Consider the following 21,835-nt stretch of genomic DNA (forward strand, 5'->3'; position numbering starts at 1 on the left):
CAAACCAGAATATAGTACTTCACCAAAGATGATGGGAAAAACTCCAGGTTTCAACAGCGAGTAAAGTACGTCTTGTCGACACGTCGACAGAGAGAAAATTGAGTCTTTGTTTACATGGAGTTTGGTATCTGGCCGACAGTTGGCGCTGATGGGCACACCCGCAACCTGTATAGCGATCGCTGGCGAGTTTTTTTGTACAGTTTTTTGTCTGTCGAGCAACAGAGTTGCAGCTATATATTCACCGGCTAAGTTAAATATCTAAAAATCGCGAGTTTCACGCACAAAATCATGAGTTTCACGCATCAATAGACACGATTCACAAGCAGAAGTGCTTGCAACGGGAACAATAGAAGCCACACAAGAAGAGTAAGATCTAACACCTTCCTGCTACCTCAGAGAAGCACCTACGTCCGATGAAGTCGGCAGAGGAGGCCTCCGAGTAGAGACTACTCTTGTTGGAGAATGTGTCACAGCGGGACGCGTTTCCAAGCATCACATAGGCGAACCCTTCGCTAAGACTCCCCAGGCGGTGAAAGGCACTGGAGGTTTAACTGGACGCCTGTTTGAGGAATGGTCATTCTCATCATCAGGTCCAGTCCGAGGTAGTTTGGTAGAAGGTCTGGTTGAGGGGCTAAGCGCTGATGGACTGTGCTTGCGCCTACCTCTACCTCTAGACGAGGAACGTCTAGACCTTGATCGCGAACACACGTTTCATGATCGTGAAAGAGATGTTCGTGAACAGGAGCGTCTAGCTCCTGTTCGAGAACGGCGTGAACGCTTATCTCGCGAACGTGAGCGTCGGCCTCGTGAATGTGAACGTCGTTCTAGTGAATAGTACCTTTGTGAGCGTGAACGCCGCCCTCATGAACGGGAGCATCGTCCTCGCGAGCGTGAACGCCGCCCTCATGAACGGGAGCGTCGTCCCCGTGAGCGCCGTTCTCGTGATCTATAGTCAATTTTTTTTATCGAGGCAGATTTGCACCGACTCGCAAGGGTGCCCTTTTAGCTCAGAAAATTTCCTAATAGCTGATTGGTCGGAAGTATCTTTGTCCGAAGGGGCTGGGAACCCCCTCTCCTGTATAAAATTCCTGCGAGACATCGACAAGGAGATGGAGCTGGGGGGAGAGTGACTGCTCCCCGCACTCTAGTTTTGGGGTGTTTGAATGTGCGTGGATGTAGTACGATAGAGAGTAAAAGATGTGAGATTAGAAGTATGTTTAGAAGTAGAAGGATGGATGTATTGGCCTTGAGTGAGACAAAGATGTGAGACAAAGATGAAAGGAAAAGGTGAAGTGATGTTTGGTGAAATGTCTGGTAGAGTGTCTGGGATTGAAAGGGGAAGAGCGAGAGAGGGTGTGGCGTTATTGCCGAGTGAATGGATGACAGGTAAAGTAGTGGAATGGAAGGAGATATCATCTAGGTTAATGTGGGTAAGGGTTAGGTTGGGTAGGGAATGTTGGGCGTTTGTCAGTGCGTATGGGCCAGGTAGTGAGAAAAGTGAAGAAGAGCGGAATGAGTTCTTGAATGAATTAACTAGGTGTGTAGAAGGACTGGGTAGAAGGAATTATGTAGTTGTTATGGGTGACTTAAATGCTAGAGTGGGCGCTGGAGAGGTAGAAGGTGTCATTGGGAAGTATGGCGTACCAGGTGAAAATGAGAGTGGTGAGAGACTGGTAGACATGTGTGTTGAACAAGAGATGGTAATAAGTGCTAGCTTCTTTAAAAAGAAAGATAAAAATAAGTATACATGGGTAAGAGTGGCAAATGGAAGACTAGTAGAAAGGGCATTAATGGATTATGTGTTGATAACTAAAAGAATGTTTGGAAGATTGAAAGACGTGCACGTGTTTAGGGGTATGGCTAACGGTATGTCTGATCATTTTTTGGTGGAAGGAAAATTAGTTGTAGCAAAAGAGTGGGGGAATAGAGTATGTGGATGTAAAAGGGAGGTAGTGAGGATTGAAGAGCTAATAAAACCGGGGGTAAAAAGTAAATATCAGGAAAGGTTGAAAATGGCATATGACGAGGTGAGAGTAAGAGAAACTGGTAATTTAGAGGAGGAGTGGAAGTTCGTAAAAGAAAATTTTGTTGGGATTGCAAGTGATGTATGTGGCAAGAAGGTTGTTGGAGGCAGCATGAGGAAGGGCAGTGAATGGTGGAATGAAGGAGTGAAGGTAAAAGTGGAAGAGAAAAAGAGGGCTTTTGAAGAATGGCTGCAGAGTAATAGTATAGAGAAGTATGAAAAATATAGAGAGAAAAATGTGGAAGTAAAGCGCAAAGTACGTGAGGCAAAGAGGGCAGCTGACCTGAGGTGGGGTCAGGGATTGGGTCAGTCATATGAAGAGAATAAGAAGTTTTGGAAAGAAGTGAAGAGAGTAAGGAAGGCTGGTGCAAGAATTGAAGAGACAGTGAAAGATGGAAATGGAAGGTTGTTAAAAGGAGAGGAGGCAAGGAAAAGGTGGGCGGAATATTTTGAAAGTTTGGTGAATGATAAGGATAATAGGGAGGCAGATATAATTGCTGTTCCAGGTGTTGAGGTGCCAGTGATGGGAGATGAGAATGAGAGAGAGATTACAATAGATGAAGTGAGGAGAGCACTAGATGAAACGAGAGTAGGAAAAGCATCTGGTATGGATGGTGTGAAAGCTGAGATGTTGAAGGAAGGGGGTGTGACTGTACTTGAATGGTTGGTGAGATTGTTTAATATGTGTTTTGTGTTGTCAATGGTACCAGTAGATTGGGTTTGTGCATGTATTGTACCACTATATAAGGGTGAGGGAGATGTGCATGAGTGTTGTAATTCAAGAGGTATTAGTTTGTTGAGTGTAGTTGGAAAAGTGTATGGTAGAGTATTGATTAATAGGATTAAGGATAAAACAGAGAATGCAATCTTGGAAGTACAGGGTGGTTTTAGAAGAGGTAGGGGTTGTATGAATCAGATTTTTACAGTTAGGCAGATATGCGAGAAATATTTAGCAAAAGGTAAGGAGGTGTATGTTGCATTTATGGATCTGGAGAAAACATATGATAGAGTTGATAGGGAAGCAATGTGGAATGTGATGAGGTTATATGGAGTTGGTGGAAGGTTGTTGCAAGCAGTGAAAAGTTTCTACAAAGGTAGTAAAGCATGTGTTAGAATAGGAAATGAAGTGAGTGATTGGTTTCCGGTGAGAGTGGGGCTGAGACAGGGATGTGTGATGTCGCCGTGGTTGTTTAACTTGTATGTTGATGGAGTGGTGAGAGAGGTGAATGCTCGAGTGCTTGGACGAGGATTAAAACTGGTAGACGAGAATGACCATGAATGGGAGGAAAATCAGTTGTTGTTTGCAGATGATACTGTACTGGTTGCAGACACAGAAGAGAAGCTTGACCGACTAGTGACAGAATTTGGAAGGGTGTGTGAGAGAAGGAAGTTGAGAGTTAATGTGGGTAAGAGTAAGGTTATGAGATGTACGAGAAGGGAAGGTGGTGCAAGGTTGAATGTCATGTTGAATGGAGAGTTACTTGAGGAGGTGGATCAGTTTAAGTACTTGGGGTCTGTTGTTGCAGCAAATGGTGGAGTGGAAGCAGATGTACGTCAGCGAGTGAATGAAGGTTGCAAAGTGTTGGGGGCAGTTAAAGGAGTAGTAAAAAATAGAGGGTTGGGCATGAATGTAAAGAGAGTTCTATATGAGAAAGTGATTGTACCAACTGTGATGTATGGATCGGAGTTGTGGGGAATGAAAGTGATGGAGAGACAGAAATTGAATGTGTTTGAGATGAAGTGTCTAAGGAGTATGGCTGGTGTATCTCGAGTAGATAGGGTTAGGAACGAAGTGGTGAGGGAGAGAACGGGTGTAAGAAATGAGTTAGCGGCTAGAGTGGATATGAATGTGTTGAGGTGGTTTGGCCATGTTGAGAGAATGGAAAACGGTTGTCTGCTAAAGAAGGTGATGAATGCAAGAGTTGATGGGAGAAGTACAAGAGGAAGGCCAAGGTTTGGGTGGATGGATGGTGTGAAGAAAGCTCTGGGTGATAGGAGGATAGATGTGAGAGAGGCAAGAGAGCGTGCTAGAAATAGGAATGAATGGCGAGCGATTGTGACGCAGTTCCAGTAGGCCCTGCTGCTTCCTCCGGTGCCTTAGATGACCGCGGAGGTAGCAGCAGTAGGGGAGTCAGCATTATGAAGCTTCATCTGTGGTGGAAATGTGGGAGGTTGGGCTGTGGCACCCTAGCAGTACCAGCTGAACTCGGTTGAGTCCCTGTTTAGGCTGAAGGAACATAGAGAGTAGAGGTCCCCTTTTTGTTTTGTTTCATTGTTGGTGTTGGCTACCCCCCAAAATTGGGGGAAGTGCCCTGGTATATGGATGGATGGACCATCATTGTTTTCAAATGATTACCAAGTAATGTGAATCAAAACTTATTTACTAATCTAAATTTCTCCCTTAGATATAGGTTTTGTCAATAAATAATGTTAAATAAATAGATAAATTATAAAGTATCGTGATGGTAAATCTAAATTTAATAACAACACCCACCGAAGTCAACGGCAGGAGCTTTTTTTTGGATGCACGCTGCATAATTTTGTTACTTTTCACATGTTTCAACACAAATTAAGAGAAACTACACTAAGAATAAAAAAACAGGTTATCATAAACTTACTTTGAATACCAGAATTTACTAAAAACGTGGAATTGAGAAAACTAATTAATGGTGAAAATAGCGGTTAGGTAAAAGCAAGACTCACATAGAGTGGGTCCTGGGTAAAACGAGCATTCTACTGTCAAACACCAAAGAGAGAATGGAAGAGAGATTGTAACTTGGCGGTGAAATTATGAATTCGTTTAATTGTGATTTTTATGTAATTTATGCAACACTACAGTATCCTCAAACTGAAAATGTTGCTATTAATAAAATCTAAACCTTTAAAAAAAAAAATAACCACTTTCTATATGGGCTTACATCATAGGTCTATGATGTACCATAAGTCTGTATAGAAAGGGTTTTCTATTTTTTCGTAATAGTTTAGATTCTAGTGTATTGTGTAAAATATGAAGCTTGTACACATGCTAAATAAATCAGTGATGTCACACACGCATGCATATGTGTGTGTTCCAACATCTCGACTGACGTCTCTCTCTTATCCCTTTTTATATACGACTTACATCATAGGCCTATGATGGAAGTCCGAGCAGAACGGGTTTGTTATTTTTTCGTAACATTTTAGATTTTATTGATAGCAATATTTTCGGTTGAGGATACTGTAGTGTTGCATGAATTGCATAAAAATCACAATTAACCAAATTCATAATTTCAACGCCGAGTTACAATCTCCCTTCCATTCTCTCTTTGGTGTTTGACAGTAGAATGCTCGTTTTACCCAGGACCCACTCTATGTGAGTCTTGCTTTTACCTAACCGCTATTTTCACCATTAGTTAGTTTTATCAATTCCACGTTTTTAGTAAATTCTGGTATTCAAAGTAAGTTTATAATAACATTTTTTTTTTATTCTTAGTGTAATTTTTCTCAATTTGTGTTGAAATATGTGAAAAGTAACAAAATTATGCAGCGTGCATCCAAAAACAAGCTCCTGTCGTTGACTTCGGCGGATGTTATTAAATTTAGATTTACCATCACGATACTTTATAATATGTCTATTTATCTAACATTATTTGTTGACAAAACCTATATCTAAGGGAGAAATTTAGATTAATAAATAAGTTTTGATTCACATTACTTGGTAATCATTTGAAAACAATGATGGTATTCGGACAAAAATACTTCCGATCAATCAGCTATTAGGAAATTTTCCGAGCTAAAAGAGCACCCTTGTGAGTCGGTGCAAATCTGCCTCGATAAAAAAAATTGACTATAGATCGCAGAGATATAGAACGCAAGCGTCTGGACCTAGGTCTAGATTTTGCTCGTGATCGTGTACAACGCGATCCCGAAACTCGCCATCGTGAAGAGGAACGCCTCCGAGGAGAGCATCGAGACCTGCAATCTTGTAAGCGTGAGGCTCTAGAGCATGAGAGCCTTCTAGGAGAAGAGCGCTCGGATCGTGATGAACTACAATACATTAGATCTTCCGATCGTTGCGAATGGCGATCAGGGAAAGAGTGTCAAGAATGGCGAGGCGGTGGCGATGTTCGTCCTTTAGCGTTGCTGGTTGTAGGCGCGCTGGTCCCGGGAAGATCTACGCCTGCAACCTGCGGGTTCCTTTGGGGAGAAAAAAAGGGTGGAGGTTAGGAGACGACGTGGTCCCATGATGGAGAGAGGGTTCGTTGTCAGCAGGGGGCCGTTGGAGAGGAGAATGCGAGCGATCACCTCATCCACGCATGGAAGGGCCAGAAGGCGAAAAATGGACCTCGTATAGTTCCAGAGCGTGAGAGAGCGTGAGATGTCGACAGTTCTGGAGAAGGGTCCTTCCTGGGACCACGCTGAAGAAGGCACAGCAGCTCCTCCTTCGATGGGGGTCCAGAAATCCTTATGGACGACCACACCTGCAACAAATCTGAAAGGGAGACTGACTCCCCAGGGACTGGAGGTGAAGTTGCTCCTCTAGGGGAATCAATAACCACCCCAGTACACCGGGTTGCCAAGGAGTTAGTCGGTCTGCGCCCCTACTCGTTCGTCTCTCAGAAGAGCGCGAGCGAGGAGCTTTAGAAAGAGATCTGGGGGTGCGTGAAGAAGAAGAAGAAGAACGGGCTTTCCTCGCCCCTGAGGGAGAAAGATCGTGCTTCGCCTTCTTCCTGCGCTGACCAAAATTCTCCCATTGGGAGGCAGGCCACTCCCTACACTGCTCAGGGCAAACCCTGCTTGCAGCGATGCCCTCTACATGAAGGACACAGATAGTGTGGGTCAGTCCCCAATGAAGACATGAAAGTACCTCGCGCCATGGACACATTCCCATGAAGGCGATCATAGAAAGAACACGCACACCTGAAAAGAGGAAGCAAAATAAAAAAGTCCAATGACAGTCAAGGAGAGAGAGGACACGTCCGATCTCTACCAAGCCAAAGGAAAAAGTGACGTCTCTTACTGCTGTGAGTATATATAGAGGCGGCTGGATACCCCCAGCCACCCACAGCCTACCCGTTCAAGTGGTTAGGCAGGGTTGCTACCTCGCAATTAAAGTCTAATGGCTACCTTTCAGCTACGTTGAAAGATAATCCACATGAATAGCGGAAGGTTTGTTAGTATGGAAACAAAGATGCTTATACATAAATTTCACAAAACTAACCTTGTATCTGTATGTTCCAACAAATTATGTTAAAATCATAATCTAATCAAATAAAATGCATCTGGAATGAAGCATGATTACACATACACATAAATACATAGCAAAAGAACAATAGAATACACAAGAGTAAACTTAAAAAAGTCTGTAATGTATTATGAAATATAACACTGCAATTGAAATAATTACTTACCTAAAATGGCTGGAGCTAGAGGAAGCCACTTATTGCACAGCATATTCAATTTTGATCGAAGATCTGTAGACTTTATAATGTGAACTGGCAATTTCACTCCTAAACATCCAGCAAGTTTTTCAAGTTCAGCATTGTCCTGGAGGTACAGTAAAATTTCAGAAGCAGACAGTACAGAGAAATGTAAAAAGCTCTGAGAAAACTTGCTTAAAACTAAACACTATTCACTATTTCCATCTCAATCACCATATCATCATAAAAAAGCAAGATACCACATTGGATTAAAAATTCCATGAAAAATTACCCTTAAAAGATAATTTAGACTCCTGCATGCCAGCTATTTACCTTCTTCAAACAATTAGTAAACTTTAAAAATCTTTCATTACATGGTCTATAAGAAACTTGCAACTACTAACAGAGAAAAGTAACTGTAACTAGGTTGAAAACCTTTGTCTAACTAATCTATGAATATATGCACACCAAATGATTTAGCTGGTACTTTTCTATAATAGTTTCCTATGCAATATTTGAGCTCTTTTCAGTAGAGTTACATTTAACAATCTTCTATTAGGCTATATAAACCAATGCAAGCATACACAACAACATACTACACACCTTTTTATTCATAACCGTATCATAAACTTTGTAGACATTTTCCAGGATTAGGGACACAAAAAGGGGATTCTTTCGTTTACCTCGAGCCCCTCTTAGTATTTTCTTCTCACCCCCTTTAGATGAAATGTAATAATCCCCCCACAGTGTTTTATTCAGCACAACTCTGTTCATTCCCAATTTATTTGCGAACTGATCAGCAAAGTGGGCAATACTGCAAAGATAAAAGAATAAAATTATGTGTTTTTAGTAAATAAGGTACATGCCCCACTAAACAAAAATAGTTAATTAACCATAGGTCACAATTCAATTTTGTCACAACCAAACAGAAACAAGAATATCTGCCATGTCTGTTACTTAAAAAAATTACTGTACATAATATAACTTGAGTTATTTGAAATTTCCCCACCTCTAGCAGATTCCATAATTTAAAATTTATCTAAGTGACTAATTATTTTATAACATGGCTTCCAGTCACGAAATGTTAGTGATGTACCTTCAGAAATATCTTCCATAAAATAAAAAAAAAAAGGATTTTAATAATAAAATTTATTTTCCTAATAATCTGATGTTCATATTGCTTCTCTGAAAGCTTGGCTTTATTAACATTTACACCTAAAATGAAAAGATTTCCTGGATTCTTTCCTTACAATAAACCTATGCATCTAATAAAGTAATGAGAATATCTATAGTCAATTCTTTTTAGCGAGGCAGATTTGCACCGACTCACAGGGGTGCCCTTTTAGCTCGGAAACATTTCCTGATCGCTGATTGGTTGGACAAGATAATTCTAACCAATCAGGTAGCAGGAAACGTTTTCCGAGCTAAAAGGGCACCGCTGTGAGTCGGTGCAAATGCGCCTCATTAAAAAAAATTGAGTATAGCTGTTGATGGCAATAGGCAATGGCTTTGACAAGCCATCCTGTGTCTTCAGTCTTGAAATTGAAACTATTACCTATCCTCTTGACATTACAAGTCAGTGGAGAGGTGGTCATGTATACAAACACGAGTTGAGCATAGAAACAAGTTTTATTATCAAAATTCTATTTACTTCAATAAACCCTCTGATGTTTATACTGCCGACTCCCACACTCTGAAGGAGGTACTGTAGTTTGCCAGTGAAAGAAAGAGATAGGGAATTTATAGTTTATAAAGCAATAAACAGTTGATAAAATATTTTTGGGGTTAAATGTTGTTAGAACTTAGTTTTTGAGAAAATCAACATGAATATCAGTGCATGTTCATAGAAATGAGTTTCAGATTTTAATTTTCATATTAGCAAAATAGTATTAAATTTTCCACATGAATTTTTATCATAAATCTGACAATTTTGATGGACAGTCTCAATAATGATAGAAACTTGAATAAAAATATCAGGGTACTGTACAGTATATGAAGACAAGATGTGACAAACTACTTATTTTCCTAATTGTTTGCTGTTTATAGTTACGACTGCTGCATTTTCTATGATTTCAAAAACACAATCAAATAATCATAAGTAACAATGTATATTGCTCAAACAAAAAATATATCATATAATGCTAACTTTAAATAACATTTGAAAAAAATTATGCAAATGCTTTACCTAAAACCCCAGCCATCATATGCACTGGCAAATACAACATTGCCTTGTTCAGGGGTGAAGTAAAGGTCAGAGTCATCCACTTCATCAATATCCCAATCAGAAAAAATCTGATTAGTCCCTGGAGCTGTTTCGGACTCTGAAACTCGCCTATCTGAATGTCTTCTCTCCCGTTCCTCTTTTTTACGTTTTTCGAGCTCTTCTGCTGTCTTTCCTAAAACTGCTGTGTTAAAAAGTTCTCCCATATATGCATTCACCTGAAAGATAACACATATGACAGATTTGAAAGTAATTTGTATTTTTCATAACTAATACAAATCTACAGCTATTTATTAGGGATTATCTTTTGACAAAGCTGGAAGATTAGCCATTAAGACTTTAAAGTGAAGTGGCAACTTCCCAGCCTGCTAGTTAGCAGGGGTTGGCCAGGGCACCAGCCACCTGTTGAGATACATCCGGTAGAGAGTTATGGGGACCTTTGACTGGCCAGACAGTACATTGGATCCTTCTCTCTTGTTACAGTTCATTTTCCCTTTGCCTACACACACACTGCATAGTCTGGCCTATTCTTTAGAGATTCTCCTGTCCTCATACACCTGACAACGCTGAGATTACCAAACAATTTGTCTCCTCCCATGGGGTTAACTATTGCACTGTAATTGTTCGGTGGCTACTTTTCTCTTGGTAAGGGTTGACGAGACTCTTTAGCTATGGTATGCAACTCTTCTAGGAGAAGGACACTCCAAAATCAAACCATTGTTCTCTAGTCTTGGGTAGTACCATAACCTCTGTACCATGGTCTTCCACTGTCTTGGGTTAGAGTTCTCTTGCTTGAGAGTACACTTGAGCACACACTATCTTATTTCTCTTCCTCTTGTTTTGTTAAAGTTTTTTATAGTTTATATAGGAGGTATTTAATGTTGTTACTCTTCTCAAAATTCCATTTTCCTTTTTCCTTTCCTCACTGGGCTATTTTCCCTGTTGGAGCTCCTGGGCTTATATCATCCTGCTTTTCCAACTAGGGTTGTAGCTTAGCAAGCAATAATAATAATAATAATAATAATAATAATAATAATAATAATAATAAAAACTTAATAAATTTTATTTTAAATCTTTAAGAAATTCAAAATACATATAAAAATGACAAATTCGGAGATAATTTGTATTTTTCCTAACCATACAAACCTTAGCTATTTACATTGTGCTTACCTTTCGGCGTAGCTGAAATGATGAGCCAATAGTTTTTAACGAGGGTTAACTACCCCCGCGCTAGTTAGCGGGGGTAGGGGAAGGGATAGCTTGCTACCCCTCCCACCCCCACACACCGGTGATTTGCTTCACTTCACTTAGAGGTAGGACTTGACTTAGGGGCCAGGGCTGGCGGGCAAATATGTGTAAATAGCTAAGGTTTGTATGGTTAGGAAAAATACAAATTATCTCCGAATTTGTCATTTGTTCCATAACCAAAATACAAACCACGCTATTTACATTTGGCGACTTACCGCTTAGGAAGGGTGTAAAGTCCCCAGCCTTACTGACTTTGGCTTTTACCCAGGGGCTCCGCCTCCCAGTGAGTAGCACTTGAGAGAAGGAGCCCCTGCACCTCACAAGTTCCTTGCTTTGCTAGAAACGAGTGGCCTACATAAGTTGTGTGTGGAGGAAAGCGTGACTCGTCCTATGAAGTTGACCTTGACACCTTTAAATAGGAATCTAGGATAGGACGTTCCCAATACCACCTCGTCAGGGTATGGGGGACGCGACAGTATTAAACTTAATACTAAGAGCACAAGGAAGCATGGGTTACCTGCAGAGGTTGAGGTCAGCTATGCGAAGACCAGGATGCTGCTTCCCCAAGAGAGGGGAGAATGAAGAAAGAAGAAAGGGTCAGACATACTCTTACATTCACGCAGACTAAAACCAGGTAACAACGCCCTCAACCTACTGCTACTTGTCCATAAAGGAGCCTGAGGTTAGACCAGCTGTTGTCCAGCCACCACAGGGCCAATAGAAAACGTATCGAGGCTCCTGTGGGTCACGTCCTGCAGGTAGTGGGCTGTGAAGGTCGTCTGACACTTCCAGACCCCAGCTTGAAGCACCTGCGTCACAGAGAAGTTTCTCTTGAAGGCCAGGGACGTAGCAACGCCCCTGACGTCGTGTGCCCTAGGGCGACGTGACGGAGGAGGGTCTGGATTCAAGGCGTGGTGGATAACCCTTCGAATCCAAGCCGAGATGGTGTTCCTGGTGACCCTCCTCTTCGTCCTGCCTGTGCTTACAAACAATGCCCGCACTCGAGGACGCTGTTCTCTTCAAGTAGTACCTCAGACACCTCACTGGACATAGTAGCAGCTGGTCTGGGTTGCTTGTTACAGAACGGAGACTCGCGATCCTGAAAGAGTCGAACCGTGGATCCGGCACTCCAGGATTCTGAGTCTTGGCAACAAACTCAGGGACGAACCTGAACGTTACCTCCCCTCATCCCCTTGAATGGGCGATGTCGTACGAGAGACCATGAAGTTCACTAACTCGCTTGGCCGAAGCCAAAGCGAGCAGGAAAGCCGTCTTCTAAGACAGGTGGCGATCAGAGGCCTGGCGTAATGGTTCGAAGGGAGGTCTCTTACGAGCCCTGAAAACCCGAACCACGTTCCAAGGAGGAGGTCTCACTTCCGACTGGGGGCAGGTAAACTCATAGCTACGTATGAGTAGAGAGAGTTCTAGCGAGGAAGAAATGTCCAAGCTCTTCAGCCTGAAAGCCAAGCTTAAGGCTGAGCGATAGCCTTTCACTGCCGAGACAGAAAGGCGCATTTCCTCCCGCAGATATACCAGGAACTCTGCTATTGCTGGAATAGTGACATCGAGTGGAGAGATACCCCTCCCACGACACCAACCACAAAAGACTCTCCACTTCGCCTGGTAGACTCCCTCAGAGGAATTTCGCAGGTGCCAAGACATTCTCTCCGCAACCTGTTGCGAAAAGCCTCTCTCCGTGAGGAGACGCTGGATAGTCTCCAGGCGTGAAGCCGAAGCGAGGCCACAGCCTTGTGAGGGATGTTGGAGTGGGGTTGTCTGAGAAGCTCGCGTCGTGGAGGAAGTTCTCTCGGGAGCTCCGTCAGGAGCTGCAGAAGGTCCGGGAACCATTCCGCGTGATGCCATAGCGGAGCTATCAGAGTCATCGAACAGTTGACCGATAGTCTGGTCCTGTTGAGCACCCTTCTCATCAGACAGAATGGTGGGAAGGCGTACACGTCGATGTTGTCCCACCGTTGCTGGAAAGCATCTTGCCAGAGAGCCTTGGGGTCCGGGACTGGGGAGCAGTACAGAGGCAGCTTGAAATTCAACGCTGTCGCGAACAAGTCCACGGTCGGGGAACCCCACAAGGTCAAGACTTTGTTGGCTATCTGAGAATCCAAAGACCACTCGGTACTCACTATCTGCGAAGCCCTGCTCAGACTGTCGGCGAGCACATTCCTCTTGCCAGGAAAGAAGCGAGCTGATAGTGTTATCGAGTGGACTTCGGTCCACCTCAGAATCTCTACTGCAAGATGGGATAGCTGCTGCGAAAAAGTACCTTCCTGCTTGTTGATATAAGCCACTACCGTGGTGTTGTCACTCATCACCACCACGGAGTGACCCGCCAGGGTCCGTTGGAACTGTTGAAGAGCCAGAAAGACGGCCTTCAACTCTAGCAGGTTGATGTGCAGGCACTTTTCTGATTCTGACCAAAGTGCAGGCACTTTTCTGATTCTGACCAAAGGCCTGAGGTCCTCTGGTTCAGAACGTGCGCCCCCACCCTTCTTTTGACGCGTCCGAAAACAGTGTCAATTCCGGGGGGAGGACGAGAAGACTCACTCCCTTTCGCAGGTTCTCGTCGACCAGCCACCACCGCAGGTCCGTCCGTTCCAAAGATCCTATCGGGACCTGTACGTCCGGGGAATCGGATCCTTGATTCCACCGGGACTTGAGCCGCCACTGCAGGGATCTCATCCTGAGGCGGCCGTTTGGAACCAGACGAGCCAGGGAGGACAGGTGACCTAGGAGATGTAACCACGATTGGGCGGGAAGGTCTTCTCGCCTGAGGAAGGGTTCAGCCACCCTCCTCAGCCTTGCTATCCTGTCATCTGATGGAAAGGCTTTGTGGAGATTGGTGTCTATCAACATACCTAGATAAACCAGTCGTTGGGACGGCTGTAGAGAGGACTTCTCAAGGTTTACCACGATCCCCAGATCCTGGCAAAGACCCAGAAGCCTGTCTCGGTGCCGAAGAAGGGTCGACTCCGAGTCTGCTAGGATCAGCCAGTCGTCCAGATAACGAAGGAGACGGATGCCGTTCCTGTGCGCCCAAGATGAAATCAGGGTGAACACTCTGGTGAACACCTGAGGTGCTGTGGAGAGACCGAAACACAGCACCTTGAACTGGTAGGTCTTGTCGTCTAGGCAGAATCTCATGTACTTCCTGGAAGACGGATGGATTGGGATCTGGAAGTACGCGTCCTTTAGATCCAGTGTGCACATGAAGTCTAGAGGTCTCACCGCAAGTCTGACCGTGTCCGCTGTCTCCATGCTGAACCGAGTTTGCTTGACAAACCCGTTCAGAGCCGAGAGGTCGATGACAGGTCTCCAGCCTCCAGACGCATTCTTTACAAGAAAGAGTCGACTGAAGAAGCCTGGGGAGCCGTCAACGACCTCCTGGAGAGCATCCTTCTTGAGCATGGTCTCGACTTCTGCCCGAAGGGCTAGCCCCTTTACCGATCCCATGGCATAGGAGCTCAAAGACACTGGATTCGCTGTCAGGGGAGGTTGAGATGTTATGAACGGGACGCGATAGCATTGGCCGATCACAGAAATCGTCCAAGCATCGGCCCCGTGTTGCTGCCACCTGTGCACGCAACGTCGAAGGCATCCCCCCACAGGTGGACACGAGGGGGGATTGCCACTCCTAGTGTTTGTGGCCGCGGCCGCTCCTTCTAGGAGTCTTGCCTCCCCTGGAGGACTTACCGCCCCTCTTGACCTTGGCTGGAAAGGGCTGGGGCTTAGACACCACTTTCGAACACAAGGTCCAGGACCGTGTCCTTGCCTTCTCGGGGGGCGATCACGGGGTCCATGAACCCGTTGAGTTGCCTCATCAGGCTCAGGACCTGCCAGAAGGCATGCTCAGACTCCTGCTGGTCTCCTCCTTGCGGACTGGCAGCTAAGTCTCCCGTCCCCGGAATCTCTTCCTGGGGCGAAGCGTGGACGTTCTCCCGGGGAGCAGCGGGTTCCTGGCGAATCCTAGAAGACGACTTCGGGATTGTCTTGGAGTCCTTGGGTTCCCTCCTGGGAGGGATACACGACCCCAACAAAGAGGTTCGGAAAGCACCCTCCGCGCGAGACGATTCTCCTCCATGAGGAGAGGACTCCCCCCTTGGTGCCGAGGGGGAGACTATCACCTCACTGGATTCACCCGAGGACGGAAAAGCCTCGTCCTCGGGAGAAGGAGAAAACGCTTGCGAAGGGGATGGGGCCTTCCTGACAGACCTCTTAGGAACCAACTTCTCCCTGGGAGAAGTCACCAACGAAGTCCACTCCTCTCCTTCTCTTCAGCGGGGGCGAGGCAGCCGTTGGCTTGTGTCCTTGATCGGCGAGTGCCGGTTTCATAGCCTTCACTAACGCCCGCATCAGAGGACCAAACCAAGTCTGCCGAGACACGGACACGGCGGTCTGGAGATCGCCGATGTTCAGGTGATCGCTGACGCGCTGGGGACCGTTGACGCGCAGGAGATTGCTGGCGAGCAGGCGAATGTTGATGCGTCTGTGATCGCTGGCGAGCAAGAGGGCGACGCGTGGAATCCTGTGAGGGAACTGCCAGCGCGGGGCGCAGAGGCGAACGCTCACAAACGGGCTCAGGAACAGGAGGCGCGTGGGCGTACAGGCATTTTGGAAGTACGAGCTGCAGAACGGGAGCGATGTTGCGCAGGAACAGGCTGACGAACAGGATCGCGAGGGCGAGGAGAAGAGTCCTTGACCAAACTAGAGCGCTCAGGAGACTGATGGCGCGCAGGGCGCACAACAGAAACCGCAGGATATTCGGAGTCCACAGGAGAGCGCTGGCGAGCAGTGGGGCGATGGTCATCAGAAGCGCGCTGACGGTCAGAAGAGCGCTGACGAGCAGGAGAGCGCCTGTGCGCTAACACTGCAGAAGGGCGAGCAGGGGAACGCTGGCGCGCTGGCCGCTCAACAGGAACAACAGGCTGAAGGGTGTCCTCAGGAGAGCGCTGGCGAGAAGAGGGGCGATCATCAGGAGAGCGCTGGCGAACAGAAGATCGCTGACGAACAGGAGAGCGCTGACGAGCAGGAGAGCGCCTGTGCGCTAACACTGCAGAAGGGCGCGCAGGGGAACCCTGACGCGCAAGGGAAGAATCCCTTTGCCCCGAAGGGACCGTTGCCCGTCGGGTGACGAGGTCAGGCTGCTGGACATCTGCACCAGAAGCTGAAGGTCTGGAAGGCGTAGGAGACCGATCCCCAGAGGTCTAAGGAAGCTGGAGCTGCAGGCTGCTTACGGCGAGGAGAGTCCCCCGTGGAGGAAGGAGGCGAAGATTCAAAAAGGCGCCTCTTAGCACCCTTATAGGGAGACGGGAGGCTCTTGCGGCGCAGCGGACGGTGAGCCTTAAGGCGAAGGCGGCCACGAGGAAGATCGTCAGGACCATCAGTCCTCCGAAGGGGAGTCTCAGTCAAAGCACTCCCCTTAGAGGGAGGCTTGGCAGCAGAAGAGCCCGCGTGACTCCCTTCCCCCTTTGAAGGATGTACGAAAGGGGGAGGAGAGCCTTCAGCACCATCATCCACTACAGTACCTGCAGAGGATTGACCCGACCCGTCGGAAGCCTCTGTCACCACGACGTCGACGATAGACAGAGGATCTACCTCTGCTATCACCGGCGACTGCTTAACAGCGGCCCCAAACTGGACAAGGTCAATCAGGGCTACCCTGAAGGGCAGGCCCTTAAGCCCCAGGGAAGCCCAAATCTGAAAAAGATCATCATTAGACAAAGATTCATTAGCAACAACCTCCCCCGGAGGAGGAGGAGGAACTGCCCCGCTATGGGAGGCGACGCCCTCTCCCCCAATCCAAGGTCAGGAAACAGAACTAGGGCCTGAGCTCCCACTCGGCAGACTCTCCTTAGGAGCCGAACGAGGGGGAGCTTCGGAAGAGGTTTGGGCGGCGAAAGGAGAGTCCCGAGAGCCTTCCTCCTTCAAGGCAACCCCGGAAGGAGAACGGTCTCTCTTGGACTTCTTCTTACGCCGGCGGCCAAACCTCTCCCACTGGGAGGCAGACCACTCCCTGCACTCACTACACGTATTCTCTTTATCACACCGTCGGCCTCGACACTGCGGGCAAAGGGTGTGAGGATCTATGTCCACCGCCGACATAAAAGTACCACAAGGGCGGCCGGCAATTCCAGGGCACTTGCGCATAGTGAACAATAAGGGTGAGGCCAACTTCAAAACACGCACACACACACAAACTGGAAGAAAAAGCAAAAAAAGATTACGGCTGTCAACGAGGACGATGGACAGACACGTCTGTTCATCGCCGGAGCCAAAGGTGAAGTGAAGCAAATCACTGGTGTGTGGGGGGGAGGGGTAGCAAGCTATCCCTTCCCCTACCCCCGCTAACTAGCGCGGGGGTAGTTAACCCTCGTTAAAAACTATTGGCTCGTCATTTCAGCTACTCCGAAAGGTAAACCCAATGTAAATAGCGTGGTTTGTATTTTGAGCTTGCTAAAATCCAGCAATGCAAAGTACAACATATTTAATTAACACTATACATACCTGTTCTAAAACTTGAGCAATGTGATAATAGCAGTCAATAGGACTTAGTTTTGTCTCCAAGATAAGTCTGTCAATCTTGTTGAGGACAAGAACTGGCTGTATATTTTCCTTCCAAGCCTGCTGTAACACAACCTGTAAATAAAAAAACATGAATACAACTACAGTATGTATGCATAAGAGACATTTTGCCTAAGACATAAAATTTCATCTCCTTTGATACCAGATGGGTAAAATATGACACATGGCAAGAAAATTCACTATAATAGCAACGAAAGAATATTAATGCATCTTCACATCAAATCATCCAGATCCTGTTCAATTCATTAAAAAATTACCAAATTGATTTTATTTACCAGTATTTACCATAACTTAACTATTCTTTTACAGTGTGTTACATCCCAATAAGGCAAGTCATTAAAAATTTATGTTCCCTTCCAGTCAGGAAAATTGTGGAAAATTTCCAGGCGAGAATGATCTACTACATCCCCTTCTCTAGTTGCAGATCTTGTGAGAGTCCTTGAAACTCATAAGTACCTCTTGCTGGGAGATGGATTTGCAGTCATGGTTCTGACAACTTTGAAAATAATTTGTACTTTTCCCAACTATACAAACCTTGAGCTCTTAACAGTAGATATTATTTTGGCAAATGCTGAAAACTAGCCACAAGACTTTCTAGAGGTATATCTACCTACCACTAGTTAATGGGGGGGGGGAAGGGGGGGAGACCAACGACCCATCTCAAACACACTGGTGAAATGCCTTCACTTTTTACTTGCAGTCAAGGCTTTCTCAGGAGTTAGGTGATGCCGGACAGGTATGTGTAAAGAGCTCAAGGTTTGTACAATTAGGAGAAATACAAATTATTTCCAAATTTGTCATTTGTTCTAACACGAATACAAACCCCTTCGCTCTATACAGTGGAGACTCACCCTTAGATGGGTGGAAGTCCTAAACCAATTGGTTGATTTCTGACTCGGGGTGTGATTCTGTGCTTTGCACGAGCTTAATAGATACGCCCTGACACCTCGCTAACACTCATAATGTGTAAGAGAGCTAACGGCCTGGCCAATTAGTAAGATTGTGTATGAACTGAGCACTGTGGCTTGACCAGGTAAGGAATTGTTTGGGGTTTAACTCCATACTTAACCTAGCCATCGACCGACTCCCCCTCACTGGGAGGAAGGAGACGTAACTTATACTTACCATATTTTAGGCTACACAAGAGATATTATTTTTACCGGCAGATGCAGGAAGTCGGCTTGTAGTTCCATGGGTGCTGTGCTCCTAGAGGTAAAGATGAAAGGAGAGAGACCAGTAACTTTACTGTTCATCCCAAACTATTATCATTATTACAAGCTAGGCTATAACTCTAGTTGGAAAAGCAAGATGCTATAAGCCCAAGGGCTCCAACAGGGAAAAATAGCCCAGTGTGGAAAGGAAACAAGAAAATAAATACAGTAATACCTTGAGATGGGACCCAACATACAAGAAACTTGAGATACAAGGAAAATTTCGAGCAAATTTTTGTCCTGAGATACGAGAAAAATTTGAGATATGAGGCAGTTCCCTATGTGGCCGCTAGGTGGCCAAGTGTACCGAGAGGCTTTTCACGAGGACGACATCGCTCAGTCTTTCCAGTCGGATCTCCGTCGCGTAAAATTTATCTCAAAGCATCGGCTGTAGTGGTTTTTTTTTACGAGTTTTTTGCGTTAATCAGTGCAGAATTCAGTGAATAAGCAATGGGTCCAAAGCAAGCGAGTGCAAACAAGGGTAGTGAAACGAAAAAGCGTATGATGACAATGGAGATAAAGCATGAAATAATCGAAAAAAATGAGAGTGGTGTGGTGTAAGAGTCACTGAACTAGCTCGCCAATATGAGGGGAGTAAATCAATAATATGAACCATCCTCAAGCAGAAGAATGCTATGAAGAGCACCAAGCCTTCCAAAGGAGTAACCATCCTTTCCAAGCTGCGCAGTGATATCCATGAAAAGATGGAGAGGCTTCTTTTAATATGGATAAAGGAGAAACAGTTGGCAGGAGATAGCGTGACTGAGACTATCATATGTGAAAAGGCCAGCAGAATCTATGATGACCTGAAAGGGAAGCAAGCAGCCGAGAGAGGGGAGACTACAATGCCAGCATAAACCTTAAAAGCCAGTCGTGGCTGGTTGGATAACTTTTAAAAAACGGACTGGGATACACTCGGTTGTGAGGCATGGGGAAGCAGCAAGTTCCGACTCGAAAGCTGCGGTGGACTTCGTCACAACCTTTGCCTCGGTTATCGCCCTACAAAGCTACATCCCCCAACAAGTCTTGAACTGTGATGAAACTGGCCTTTTCTGTAAGAAGATGCCCTGGAGGACATTCATCATGGCAGAGGAGAAGAGACTACCAGGCCATAAACCCATGAAGGACTAGTTAAGTTTAGTCTTGCATGCCAATGCCAGCGGTGACTGTAAGGTCAAGCCACTGCTAGTGTACCACTCGGAAAACCCTCATGCTTTCAAGAGCCAAAGGATCTTGAAAGAAAAACTGCAAGTGACGTGGCGCGCTAATGCTAAAGCTTGGGTTACGCGCCATTTCTTTACAGAATGGGTTAATCTGTGCTTTGGTCCGACAGTCAAAAAATATTTGGCCGAGAAAAACCTGCCAATGAAATGTGGTCTTTGACAATGCGCCACTCCTCCAGCCCATGGACCAAAAGTAATTTCCAACTTTAAAAAACTGTACACAAAGCAATTGTTTGAGAAATGCTTCGATGTTACAGACAACACCAATCTCACCCCTCGTGAATTTTGGAAGGAACATTTCAATACCGTCCATTGCTTAAAAATTATTGACGATACATGGCAGGGTGTCACAAGAAGAAGTCTTAATTCAGCATGGAAGAAATTGTGGCCAGTTTCCGTCGCTGAGATGGACTTTGAAGGGTTCCATATGACAGACCCTGATAACCCCGAACCTATTGTGATGGATGAAATCGTGTCTCTTGGAAAGTCCATGGGGCTGGAGGTAGACGAGGTAGACGTGAATAATAATAATAACTTCAAAAGTTCAAACTTGCAGCAAATATTATGTTGAACAGGCTAACATAATTTCTTTTGATAATTTATAAATGAAATATGTGTTTTGATGTTGTTATTGTTTCTAAAATATTTTATTAATAGTTAATTATGTCTAATATTGTTTATGTATTTCCTTATTTCCTTTCCTTACTGGGCTATTTTTCCTTTTTGGAACCACTGGGCTTGTAGCATCTTGTTTTTCCAACTGGGATTGTAGCTTGGCTAATAATAAAAATAATAATAATAATAATAATAATAATAATAATAATAATAATAATAATAATATCAGGAGAGAGGGGCAAAATAAAAAGTGAAGGGATTTCACCGGTGTCTGTGTGAGTGAGATAGTTGGTCTACACCCCGTTAACTACTGGTGGGTAGTTATATCTCGCTAAAAAGTCTTTTGGCTAGTTTTCAGCATTCGCTGAAATAATGTCCACAGTAAAGAGCGAAAGGGTTTGTATTCGTGTTGGAACAAATACTACAAATATAAATATAATTTGCATTTTTTCTAGCAATACAAACCTGAGTGTTTTATATGGTTAACTGCGAATCATGTTTTCTACGACTGACCAATCAAAGAAAATTGGTTTGATTGCACCATGCTTAGTTGCTAAGCAACCATAGTGCAGCATGTAACAAGAGGACTCTTGCTTGCATCGCCTCCTCACAACACTCACCTGGTCAAAGACTTGTGGGGCTGTGAGGTGGGAACTTTAATAAATGACTCAGGTTTGTATAGCTAGGAAAAATACAAACTGTATCAAAACCTATAGTTTATTCTTACACAAACATAAACTTCTGAGTCATCTATATGGGAGTCATCCTTAGGAGGGAGGAAGTCTGAAGTTAAGAGATATACCTTTCCTTTGGTTAAAAATAATTTGTTTAATATGGGTCAACATGGTTTCGTGCCAGGAAAAAGTACACAGACCCAACTGATAGCACACTATGAAAACATATACAAATATATGATAAATGAAAAAGACACAGATGTGATCTATCTAGATTTTGCAAAAGCCTTTGACAAGGTAGACCATAACATATTGGAGAAAAAAATGAGAAAGCATAATATTGTGGGAAAGATAGGAAAATGGGTAAAAGAATTCCTGCAAAACAGAAAACAGATAGTGGTTGCAAATGACGAGAAATCAGATGAAGCCCAGGTAATATCTGGTGTGCCACAAGGTAAGGTATTAGCTGCACTGCTGTTTGTTATTATGATCTCAGACATAGACTGTGATGTTGAAAACTCCGTAGTGAGAAGTTTCGCCGATGACACAAGAATAAGTAGAGAAATTACTTGTGATGAAGATAGGAACTCACTACAAAGAGATCTAAACAAAATATATGAATGGGCG

General features: G+C 44.8%; 1 protein-coding gene across 1 annotated transcript in view; it reads right to left on the minus strand.

The window, feature by feature from the left end:
- LOC137650050 (elongation factor-like GTPase 1) overlaps positions 1–21,835 on the minus strand; it is a 132,023-nt gene that overhangs the window by 47,054 nt on the left and 63,134 nt on the right. Inside the window, exons 4-7 of the mRNA XM_068383080.1 lie at positions 17,408–17,539; positions 9,608–9,861; positions 8,026–8,236; positions 7,414–7,549 (exon numbers count right to left, since the gene is read on the minus strand). Of these exons, the coding sequence (XP_068239181.1) occupies positions 7,414–7,549; positions 8,026–8,236; positions 9,608–9,861; positions 17,408–17,539 (733 nt within the window). The remainder of the gene's footprint in view (positions 1–7,413; positions 7,550–8,025; positions 8,237–9,607; positions 9,862–17,407; positions 17,540–21,835) is intronic.

This window comes from Palaemon carinicauda, chromosome 11 (assembly GCF_036898095.1).
Source record: "Palaemon carinicauda isolate YSFRI2023 chromosome 11, ASM3689809v2, whole genome shotgun sequence".
In the NCBI taxonomy this organism is placed as follows: Eukaryota; Metazoa; Arthropoda; class Malacostraca; order Decapoda; family Palaemonidae; genus Palaemon; species Palaemon carinicauda.